The following is a 12,968-nucleotide window of genomic DNA, read 5'->3' on the forward strand; positions in this document are numbered from 1 at the left end:
CCTGCCTTCCACCACTCTGACACTCTGCCACAGCTGCAGTGCTCCTCTTGCTCAGCTCTACACCACAGTGTTAGCACACTGTGTACACACAGTGGGTACAAAGAGGGTATGTATCTGCTGCAGAATGCCAGGTCCCTCTTCCCCACAGAATATTCCTTCTCATCTAAAGACTCCAGTCTGTAAACATGTACCTGATGTCCACCACCCAAACAGGGCATTTACCATACTATTGCCATTTTGTCCCCAATTTATCACCCATACTAAAATGGGAGTTTTTTGAGAAAAAGACCACGTGTCAATTAAATGTCCAACGCTCAGCAAAACTCACATATAGTGGGTGACCTGAGTGAACGTGGAAATGGAGACAAAAAGGAACACATGTCCTGAGTGGGAGAGCCAGGAGTCCACCTCACGCCCCAGATCTCAGTGCCAGTCACTGTTCCTCTACTTAAGGCACAGCAAGCTCACTGGGTAACTGCTCACGTCCATCCGTGAGATCACAGATTACTTCATTCCTTCGTCTCTGTATGCCCAGTCACCGACAAAGTCTGACTCATAACAGGCTCTCAATAAATACTAGTCTGAATGAATAAGTACAATGTCCTCAGATTAACTCCTACAATTGAAGAAAAATGTTTAAATGTCCCTAATTTTAATAGGGCTAAGCCATTATTTAAAAAAAAAAGGTAAACAACAGAAACAATTTCTCATGCTTCTCGGTCCATGAAATAGGCACATAACTATTTCCAAAATTTCTGCTGTTAATAGGCATCAGCTCATGAAAACAATAATTCCCATTACATTTAATGTAAAATTTGAAGTGTTTCTGAAAAATCAAGCTGGTGATTAATCACATGCATTTGTAATTACATACTAAAGAGAAAATGTCTCAAATGCCATTACACTACTAAAATGTTAACATTACTAATTCATCAGAAACTACTGTTCAGAAGCTACACAGATTATATACAAGTAGTACTTTGTGGTTGTGTGCCACTTGGTTAAAAAAAAATGGTAAGTTTTTGAAGTTAAATTATATTTTATGCAAGAATATTAGCCAAAAGAATCTACCGGCAAATGCTACATTAAACTGATACAAATAAGGAAAATATGCTGGGCATAAACTTGAGGGCACCTACAGCTAAGCACCCAACGGCACTAGCACAGTGAAGAGTCTTAGTCTCTTCTCATCACAAAATTAGGTATCCTAACGTGTGGTTTGCAAAATCAAACATTCAGAGAGAGCCCATGATTCAGGAAATAAAACTATTCTTAACTTCCTACCTAGAAAATTCCTCCGGGGCTACTCACCAAGCTTTACTGTTTCTTACAAAGGCTCATGAGCAGAGAAGACAGGCTGTAGGATGTAACAAGGTACAACAGGCCACTGTGTCTGAGATTCCCCCTTTTCACTTAGAAATGCAACTATCTGTTCAATAGATGTTGAAGAACTGTTAGTAATAAAGAATTATCTCCAGAAGATTGTTAAAATTAAAATGTTATCAGGGGAAAACTGATAGTGAATGTGTAAATAAAACTTTATGACAAAAAATTAACTGAGCAATGGCAGTGGAGAACAAGAGTCTGTGCAAGAGTCACAGAATAAACAAGAGTCTTGTTTACTGTTTAATTGTAAGCACAGACAAGGAAAGGGCTAGGGCAACAACCAGAGTAAAGTCAGGCAGGGCAGCACCAAGAGGAAGCCCGGGGAGAGGACAGGGACTCCACGAGACGGCACGTGCAGGCCCAAGGATCTCTACAAACTCAGCATCACAGCCAATGCTGTCACCAAGGCATAGGAACCTTGGGTAGGTCCTGCCTTCTTTTCTTTCCTAAAGGCAAACAAAAATAGTCAGTGAAGCTGTCAAGACTTTTTCACTGAACTCCTCACTCATATTCCAACTTTCGGTTGCTATATAAGATACAAGGTTTGTATACAGTTAGAAAATAAAATATGGCATGTGTCACCACCTTGGCTACAAAACACAGAATCTACTATCACAATGATAAAATTATAACAGAGCTTTAAAAAGTCAAGATGAAAATCAATACATCATGTATTCATGTATGATATACATATATATGCACATAAGTATATGATCCAAATAAAAAAGAGATGTTTCATTACATTATGCCTGTGGTTCTTCCTAAAAATTACGTTCTAAATTTTCTACTTAGATATTATTTTCCTATAAAATTTCCAAGCACTAGTTTCATTGCAGTAACCTTAAATTTTTGGATTTTGCAAACATAGTCGTTAAGAGAAGTTTCCAGAGTCAGAGGATCTGAGTTCCAATCACTGCTCTGTGGCTTATTAGTTTTGCATACCCTTGAGCAAGTTATTTAATCTCCCAGTGCCTTGGATTCTTCATCTAGAAATGGGAACAGCAAAAGAACCCACCTCATAGGACTGCTCTGAGAATGTAAAAAGACAACATACACAAAACATGTACATTTATGTCAGGTATATCACATGCATTCACTACATGATGTATTACAATTACTATCAGAATAACAGGTGACTTTAAAAACTAGATTCCTGACAGATGCTGGTTAAGAAACATGATTCAGTACTAAAGATGCAAACAACTAATAATTAAATACAGTTAAACATATATACAAACTTTTCTTCCAAATAAAATAAAATCATGTTAAAAAAAAAAAAACAACAAAAAAAGCCCATTTTTAAGTATTCAAGGTCCTAAATATTAAATCCAGTTTTTTTAAAACACTGTCCATGGTACTCCTGGCAGACTTCTCCTGAATAAGCAAAAGTTTAGCTGATTTACAAAAGAATCATTACAAATTCATCTATTCACCAACTAGGATTTTTTATCTGTTTTATATTGTCCTAATAAATTAAAACAATGTTTACTAGTAAGCATGTTTCACTAAATGGTTAAAAATTGTGTGCCATCAAAATAGTTAAGTAATGCTATCTATAATAATTAAATTGGTGACTCAAAAACTCAAAATGCATTTGCACTCATCCATAAATTTACAACACAATATATTTTTTGCAAAACAAGGTGCCCCTAAGTAGAAATAAATTAATCTTAAGTGATGCTAATCTTAAATATAAATGCAGTACTCCAATATTTTATTTTTAGCATACTTATTTTTTAAATATATCCACACATTATTTTAAAGTATTAAAAATCCGTATGTGCATGATGGGTCTTAAACATAAATACTATCTGTCTGTGTTTGTGTGTCTGCTTCTCAGGAATAAGCTAACGGAAAATACAACTAAACACAGTAGGAAAAAAAAGAAATCCTTACACAGTCGATGGTTGTCATAACTCAAAGAGTTTATATTTGGGAGAGGGAGACTGAAAGGGCAGACAAGTGCCAGAAGCCCTAAGCTACATTACACAACAGAGTAACTCCACATTTGCTTAATACATGAGACACCACTGTTTCCTGAACTACAAGCTCTGTAAGTAGAATCTGAACATGTCCCATAAGTAAGTGTGGCTTAGGTCACATCCCGAGTGAATTCAAGTAATAAAACTTAATGATCATCACTCTAGCTAATAGCTTGTGGCCAGTATTCTCAAGTAACAAAAATGTAAATGTGTACTTTTATCACTGATAACTAAAATTAAAAGGAGTCATTTATAAATACAGAAAATACATGATTCATAAAATAAATTAATATATGTTGAAATATAGCCTTCCATAATAATGAGCCCTATGTTCACATTTTAAATATAACATCTGTTTATATTACAGCCTTACTTGGAAAACACCATAATATCTACCTTAGAACATACATATTTCTTAAATCAGCCAAAACCAACATTTTTTGGATTCATCACTAAACATTCCAGGGCAGCAGCTCATAAACGCGGCCCGTGAGTCTCTGAGGTTCCCTACGCCCCTTTCAGGTCATCTATGAGGTCAAAACTATTTTCTTATTAATACGTGGACAGTATTTGCCTTTCTCACTTTGTTGGAATCTGCATGAATAGTCAAAAGCAGTAAGTATAGCTGACGGCACCTTAGCACCATATCAAGGCAGCAGTATCAAAATGCACTATGTACAAAATGTACTTTTTACTGCTATGCAAACTTTTTTAAAACGCCAGTTTCACTTAGTCTTTGATGCAACAGAAAAAATGACTGACTTACTTGAAAATTGAGTACGTTTGTTTGTTCCATTATGTACCAAAATGGGAAGTATACACACAGTCCTTCTACTTCTGCATACCACAGCTTGATGGCTGTCTCAAGAAAAAGTACCTGAGCAACTGTTTAAGTCGTGAATTGAATTCACTTCGTTCACGGAATACCACTTTTTTACTTGAAAGAACTATGGTTATTTAGGCTTGGATATCTGACAGACATTTTGTCAAAAATGAATAAAGCAAGCTTATCTCTTCAAGTGCTGCCTATGACAGTGATGTCAATAATAAAATTTGAGCTTTGAAATGAAAATTTTTTGGAAACTTGTATCCACTCCTGAAAGTTTGAGTTTCCCTATACTTACAATTTTTCTTATGAGATCAGGAGTGATATTAACAATGGTTAACATTTTATATATTAAGAAAATTTGTCAACATTTAGTAGATTTGCATATTTTCCTAATAATCAACACGTGAGGGAAGAAAATCATGCGTGAGTAAATGAACCATTTAAAGTGCAAAGCAGACAAATGGATTTTTTGGGTTTTTTTTTTTTTTTTTTTGAGACAGGGTCTCACTCTGTCACCCAGGCCGCAGTGCAGTGGCCCCATCATAGCTCACTGCAGCCTCAACCTCCTGGGCTCAAGCAATCGCCCTGCCTCGGCCTCCCAAAAAGCTGGGGCAACCAGGTATGTGCCATCCTGCCTTTTTTTTTTTTTTTTTTTAATTTTGGTAGAGACAGGATCTCACGGTGTTGTCTGGACTGGTCTCAAACTTTTGGGCTCAATACTCCTGCCTTGGCCTCACAAAATGCTGGGATTACAAGGATGAGCCACTGTGCAGAAGAATATGAAAAGTATTTAAAATAATCTTCCAAAAGAGAATAGCAGAAATGAAAATAAAGTAAGCTGAAACTAGAATCCTTGACACAACTGATTTTACTACCAATGCCTCTTAAAAATAATCATTCCATAGGTGGGCGACAGGGCTGTTTTCATGGCACAATGCACTGTGACTTGTTATTCAAGTTGTATGTCCACGGTTGCATCTATCATGTTTTATACCCTTGCAAAAACAAAACAAAACAAAACAAAAAATCATTCCAATTAATGGCATTCACAGCAACCTGGATGGGACTGGAGACTTATTATTCCAAGTGAAGTAACTCAGGAGTAGAAAACCAAACATCACATGTTCTCACTCGTAAGTGCAAGTTAAGCTATGAGGAGGATGCAAAGGCATGAGAGTAACACGATAGACTTTGGGGAACTGGGGGAAAGGGTGGGACGGGGTGAGGGATTAAAGATTACAAACTGGGTTCCATGTATACTGCTCAGGTGATGGGTGCACCAAAATCTCACCACTAAAGAAAGAACTTACTCATGCAACCACATATCGCCCGTTCCCCAAAAACCCATGGAAATAAAAAATTAAAAATCATTGCAAGTTTTTGTTAATAATGTAAGAAGTGTAACATAATTGTAACCTCGTAACTTATTTAAAACCTCATGTAAAGTCATATTACTGAAAAACAAATGCTCTTTACAACATATTATAATTATAGTATAGTCGGCGAGCATCCAGGAGTCTAGAGCACTCAGAAGTTTATTCGGATAACAGTTATCAATATCTATTTAAAATAACGTATTTGAAAGATATCTTCCCAATCTATGAATGTCATACTAAGCATATTTGTAAGAGGTTATGAAACTTAAAAATACAATGTTATTTAAATACTGGACAGTGTCTGAGAGTGACTATATAGTTATTTCCATTTCATTTTCTCTACTAAACATACAGAACCAAAGTCAAAGCAAAAGTGAGGAAACTGGTAATCTCAAGTCTCAGTAAAAAAAGCTGATAATGTGAACAAAACGACAGAATTTTTGTTGGTTATCCTATAAAAATCAGGAACTAGAATAATAAACAGGCCACCATGGAAAGTACCACTATGAGCAAAGAAGAGTAAAGAGAAAACAAATTCTTGGAAGAACAAAAAGTTTTAAGTTGGAAAAGAGCAGAAACTGCCTGATTTTCCTTTAACAGAACATGTATGAAATCAATTCTGAATAAAACAGCCAACTGCTCCACTCAGCCAATAAAACACCCTCAAACAACAGTAACAAATGAGCATTTTTTTCATGGACCATAACGTTGGGCCAACCTCTCTTCTATTCTGAAAATCAAAGGCACCAAGGCATGACTTCCTAATTTGGAAACAACCTAGCTGGCTGCTTTTACTCCCGTCAGTGGCAGATCCAGACTAGAGCAAGCCTCAACTGCAGCATGTCCTTTCCAGCCTGCTTCCACCCTACTGAAGAGGGAGATGCTTTTTAAAACAAACACAAAAAAGTCTGACTATTCTGTGAACATGGTCTTGTCCTGTCAGCCTAGGTCAATCAGGCACTAATAAACTTCAGGAAGCTTGAAACTGCAGAAACCGAAAAAACACTGCCAGCAAGTCCACCGTGTTCATACCTAGAGTTAAAGGAGACAACTCCGGTTTATGCCTGCTGTCCTGGTAGAATCACCAACAATGTCCACCTGCACTCTAGGGTTCCATACGGCCACTCTAACTAGAAAGGAGTGACACTTACAAGGTAAAGCAAGTTGTACATATTCAACCTAAAAACGTGGCAAAATGTAATCATGTGCAACTAAGACTGGCATTTCTTATTTTCTGTAAGCCACGCAATCTTAACATTATATTTCTTGTGAGCAAAAGCACAAAAATTTTGGCTACTTTCCAGCCACAGTAAAGTATTCCATTTCAGTTCCTCAAAAGAGTTTCACTCATGACACACATGTGTAAATTTATAAGAATAAAACTTCAAATTATCCTTCACTTTTGGAAACACACTGGGCAAGTATCTTCCTACTTACATCTGAACTACCTTTCTACATGCTTCTTTTCACTTTATTAAGTACATTCACTTTGTAAATCAAATTCTAATATGGTTTTGGTCAATCACATACGTCAAAATGATTTGTGAATTTTATGTTTTTATGGTTGCTATAATAAAATCTCAACCAGATGACTTGAGCTAGGCAAAGATATTCCTTGCCACCTCTCAGCCTGCTTTAGCCCAGTTACGCACGATGAGAAATGTGAAGAAAAGCCTTCTACTCATGAATAAAGACGGTACAATTTTGAGAATACGCTCACACCTGCTATGAACTCATACATACGAAGACACCAACTGGAAGTCCACCAGTAGATTTTCAGGCCCTACCAGCGCATCAGTTAGCCAACCCTGACAAGCCCAGAACTGGTTAAAGGGTCTGTGGGATTTGGCACACTGCTTAGTATCCAACTTACAAGTGTAAGTGTAGGTCAGACAGACACATTTGATCCTTGTCTTAAGTATCTACAAGGTGAATGAGTATATCCCACATACAATCAGCCAAGAAACTAACAGAAATAGCAAACATTTAACAACAACGGCAATCAAGAATCTAACCTGAAAATAATTTTCAACTGAGTTCAGTCTCGTATGTTCAATAACTGCTACCTGCATATATATTTATAATAAAGAACAGGTTTATATCAAAATAATCGCTATACCATTTATTAATATATTCCGTCTGACATTACACCAAAATTCCAAGGCTGGTAAAACTGTTTATAAACAAATTAGTCTATGCCACCAGATTAACAAACACCTAGAAACAATGCCTTATACACTACAATTGCTCAATTAAATCCTTAATGACAACCATAAACGTTTCTTAAGCTTTCCACCAATCTGGTATCATATCCTGATCATCTATGATCCATATTTTAACAATTTAGATCCACTTCTACTGCTATTTTGCCACTATTAATTTAACCACAATCAGAGTTTGATAGTGCTTTAAAAGTCTATAGTTCTAACATTTGTTTTCCATTAGGTCTACAAATTATATAAAATAGAATTATTTTCATTGGCAGAAGGATAGCAAATTGAAACTAGACTAGATGTAGTTTCAACTTAAGATGACTCAACAGTTAGACAAGAGCTGTCCCTCAGACTCACAAGAACACACTGAACCAAACATAAAACTTAGCCAGTTATAAAGGAAATAAAGATTTTAAAAGGTTATAACCACCACTGAGATTCAAATTATCAAAAATAAAAAATAGACATGCCTATAAATACGAAAAATACATCATTGGCAATTGACTATCTGATTAAACATTAGTCACCAGAAAGAGATCTTCAGCAGTACCAATGTTTAAAAATACAGCTACTGACAGCCAGGCACAGTGGCTCATGCCTGTAATCCCAGGACTTTGGAAGGCCAGGCAGATTACTTGAGGCCCAAGTTCGGGACCAGCCTGGCCAACATGGCAAAACCCCATCTCTACTAAAAATACAAAAACCAGCCAGATGTTGTCACACATGCCTGTAACCCCAGCTACTCAGGAGGCTGAGGCACAAGAATCACCTGATCCCGGAAGGTGGAGGTTGCAGTGAGCTGAGGTTGCACTTCAGCCTGGGACAGTAAGACTCCAACTCAAAAAAAAAAAAAAAGATGTCAAATATAGTTTAGTTGTATGATAAAGCATAGTCACAAACTAAATATTAGTCTGGAATGTAGCTGTTAAGTTATGCAGTTATTACCACTTCACCTGATGACTTCCTACTCTACCTCTGCTGACAAAGTTATTTCTTACATACATCTCTGGAAAATATGAATCACCATATTACTTCTCGGTTAATCAGAGTATTAAAATGTAATATATTCACCTATAATGAAACACACATAGGTGTTCACATAAATTCTGGGTTATGTTTACCATCAAGGCAAGAAGGCGGCAATAAATTCAATAAGAAATAAATGACTTTAAGACGTATCTCATGAAGCTAAATGGTCAATTACCTAGCATAATTTTTGCATCTAAGTGTAACCTTCTTGCAAAACTAAGAATAAGACATGAAAACATAAATATTCACCAGCCTAATAAACACTCTTCACTAAATTTTTCAAAAGCATATATCCCGTATTTCATCATGAATAAAGGTATATACAATGAAGGCCATATTAAACATTCTTTCCACATGTTTATCGAGCCGATGCCCTGCAATACACAGAACAATTATTCAAGAAAATCCTCAACTCCTGCCTTCGTGTAACGAGAGGGAGACAGACATATCAATGGCAATGACAAATCATGGTAAGTTAAAACCAACAGGGGCCGAGAGTGGTGACCCACGCCTGTAATACCAGCACTTTGGGAGGCCAAGGCAGGCGGATCACCTGAAGTCAAGAGTTCGAGACCAGCCTGGTCAACAAGGTGAAACCCCGTCTCTTAAAAACAACAAGAACAGCAAACAACAACAACAACAACAACAACAGGGAGACCTTCGGATAACCACAGATGCCCTCTTCTGAGGTGACAAAGCCTAAAAGGACTCTGATATCATAATTAATTAGGGATCCCTAAAAGAAAACATGCCGTAACATTAAAAATAAGCAAAGGAGGGACTATACACACTTTAAAGAGTTTCTGCGACCTACAGCTTTTCACAGTAATCAAGACTTGAAGTTAGCTTAGCATCAATCTCCTGGTTATAAAATAACATTAGGTTTAGATCAACTCTCCTTTTATGAATTCCAAATGAATCTAGGATCCAAGTGACAAAGAGGTTGAAAAACACTCCAGTGATAGTCTTATTCTTTGAAAGCCGTTTTTTTACACACAAACATGAATATGAAGGAAAAAGCAAACTTAGCAAGGATGTTAAAACATACTCTAATTTTCTTAAAAAAAGAATGCAATCCAAAGAACCAAGTTTATCCTCTTCTTAAACACAGAAACCACAAAATTATCAGTGGTTATCAAAGCTGCCTGAAACCACCAATCACAGATGATTAATGAAGTTATAAAATCTGAAAATAGATACTTATCACTCTACAAAAAAAAAAAAACAAACAAACAAAAGAAAACCCACAGCTATATTCTCAGACACATAAAAAGATAACTCAAGTAAATAAATACAAGGCTTAAATCTTATTTCTACAAATCAACTTCTGTAGTGAATTTGTTCAACATTTACTTAACATTTGATAAGGACCAGCACAATGCTTCTGTTCTTGCAGAAAACTAAAAAATTGGATTTGCGATGGCCAAATAGAGTAAAAATAATCATTAGATGGTTAAAAGAAAAAATAAATTCACGTGAACTTAGAAAAAGCAAATTGAAACTGTTGCCTTGAAATACTGGCTTAGAGAATTACTGGTAAGTTTACCTACATCCTAATGAAAAATATAATATGTTAAATGTAAAGCTTAACTAGGACCAGAATAAATGTATAGCACAGGAAGGTTCCCCAGAAACCAAAACAAAATGCCAGCCAGCCACTATATAGTGAAAAAGCTTTTTAAAAAAAAAAAAAAAAAAAAAAAAAAAAAGACATCATTAAAAAGCAATTCATCATGAAAAGCTTCTAATACAATTCTGAAGAATAATTTCTAAAAATAAAAATGTTCAGATATAAGTAGGAAAAAAAAATGAAATAATTTAAGTCCTTCAATTCTTGCTTTGCTTCAATATATGTACACCACATACTTTCACCTATAGTGTAACTGAAAAAAACAGCTTTCCAAATGACAGACCGATAAGAAAAAGTTTCAATTGAGTGTTTAAAATAGAACTTATTTAAATCAATGAACTATGTTTCTGATTTGAGTTTTTTTAAATGCTAATTCAATTCGAGATACTGTACCAAAAAGCTGAATTACCTTTATAAAACTGAAACAAGACTCCTTTTCACCAGACTAGAGAAACACCTCAAAAAAAAAAAAAAAAAAAAAAAATCCATTCAAACAAACAAAAAACAACTACATACCAAGAAAATGTTTTATGGTCAAATTTTTTTATCTTGTGATAAAAAGAAAAATGAACTCATTATTCTGAAAGAAAACATAATCCTGAACTAAATTATCATGTCACTTTGCTAAAGACATACTAGTCTATGAACAAATAGTTAAGTACACAGGACTAACTTGCTTTCTAGAACTTCACTCATAAAATCATTACAGCAGATGAATGAATCAGGAGTAACTTAACAATATGTATGCTCTAATTGGCAACCTGAGCCTCATGACGTGTATCAGCATCAACTAAGGATTAAGACAAATGGCTAGCTACCCCTGTCAAGTGCAGTCACAGGTACAGATCAAGACAGAAGAAATGGAATCCTTCCCATGACTGGCAAAAATCAAGAAATCAGACAAGCAACAGTCAAATGTTCTCAAAAATATAAAGTGGAATTTAATGATAAAGGGATTAAATTTCACAAGAATGTTCCCATCTGCCAAAGATGTTTTGTTCCCTAGGAGCTGGTATTCCAGCAAGTATTAAACACAGACGCTACTAAAATGATTTCCTACACGGGCACCCGTCCCGAGCGAAGTGCTTTCTGTGCTGTTCACGTCTGTGCAGCCGCCGAAGCCCCGAGCGCGGAGACGACCCTCGCGCGGCGACGAACGCGGCGGCTCCCTGCCCTTCCCCCTCCCCGGCACGGAACCCTGCCCGGCGGACCGGGACGCACTCCTTGTTTTACAGCCGCTCGGAACCCCTTCAGCAGCTTTGCTATAAACAACCCCCATTGTTACCAGCCAGCAGCGAGCGGGATTTCCTCCTCCTCCCGGGGAGCCGGCCTCGGGCCGGCAGAGGCCGCCGCAGGGTCGCCCGGGGCCCTTCCCCGCCGCCCGAGGGTGGAGGCGGCGCGCCTTTCCCCGGGAGGGCCGGGCCCGGGTGCCGGGGAGCCCGCAGCTCCGCAACTTCCCCCCGCCCCGGCCGGCGGCCTCCGAGCGAGGGAACCGAGCACCGCGCGCGTCACGGGCTCCATCCCGGCCACGCCGGCCGCCGCGGGAGCCAGAACCGCGCTGCAGGTGGAGGGCGCCCGCCCGCGCCCCGCCGCGCCCCCCGCACCCTCCGCGCCGCCGGGGATCGGGCCGGGACCGCGCCGCGCGCGCGGGGGTGGGGGCGGCGGCCAGGTGAGCCGGCAGGTGAGCCGCCCGCGGGGGGACAGGTGAGCGCCGCGCCCCGGGACACGCCGCGGCGGGGGGACAGGGACCGCGGGGGGCGCGGGCCGGGGGCCTGGGGACGGCGGGGGGAGGGGAGGGAGCGGGCGTGGGGGAGGGGGCGGAGGGCGGGGCCGCGGCGGCGGGGGGTGGGGCGGCGGCGGCGGCGGCGGCGGCGGGGGTCGCGCAGGCCCCGCGCCCCGCGGCGCTCACCTCGGTCGGCTGGCTGATCTCGAACAGGTCCAGCCGGTTGGCGTTCCAGTGGTGGATGATGTCGGCCAGCTTCCGCCGCTCCTCGTCACGGCCGCCCGCCGACATGGTCCCGGCCGCGCCTCCTCAGCCGCGCGGGGCCGGGGCCGGAGGACCGGCCGAGGACGACAGGTCCGCGGGGGCCCGGCGCCCCTGGCCGCCCGCGCCGGCCGCCTCCGCCTCCGCGGCCGCCTCCGCCTCCGCGCCCGCGCCGCGTCCTCCGCCTCGGCCTCCGCCCGCGGCTCAGCCCGCGCCGCGCCGCCTCACCCCGCCGGCCGGTGTGCGCCCGGCGCCCGCAACCGCCCGCGCCCCGCCCGCCGCCGTGCGCGCCCCCGCCCGCCGCCGTGCGCGCCGCCGCCCGCGCGCCGCCGCCGCACCTCCGAGCGGCTCCGCTAGGTGCTGCTGCCGCGGCCGCGGGGAGGGAGGCGCCGGGGGGCGGGGCCGGGCTCTGTCCCGAGGCGCGGCGCTGCGTTCGCGCCTGCCCGGCGGTGCCGGGTCCCGACGGGCGCTGCGGGGCTCTGTCCCGACGAGCCGTGCCGGGTTCGGCCCGGACCCGCGCTGCTGGATCTAAACGGGCG

General features: G+C 40.9%; 1 protein-coding gene across 20 annotated transcripts in view; it reads right to left on the minus strand.

Moving 5' to 3' along the window:
* Positions 1-12,698, minus strand: part of AFDN (afadin, adherens junction formation factor) — a 143,467-nt gene extending 130,769 nt beyond the window's left edge. For 14 of the 20 annotated variants that reach the window (XM_074397148.1, XM_074397145.1, XM_074397141.1 and 11 more), the window contains exon 1: positions 12,355-12,698. In XM_074397148.1, coding sequence (XP_074253249.1) covers positions 12,355-12,459 — 105 coding nt within the window. In that variant the 5' untranslated portion in view covers positions 12,460-12,698. The remainder of the gene's footprint in view (positions 1-12,354) is intronic. The other 6 variants (XM_074397147.1, XM_039467246.2, XM_039467245.2 and 3 more) reach the window with 1 other exon arrangement.
* Between the last annotated feature and the right edge of the window lie 270 nt (positions 12,699-12,968).

The sequence above is a fragment of the Saimiri boliviensis genome, chromosome 4, assembly GCF_048565385.1.
Source record: "Saimiri boliviensis isolate mSaiBol1 chromosome 4, mSaiBol1.pri, whole genome shotgun sequence".
In the NCBI taxonomy this organism is placed as follows: domain Eukaryota; kingdom Metazoa; phylum Chordata; class Mammalia; order Primates; family Cebidae; genus Saimiri; species Saimiri boliviensis.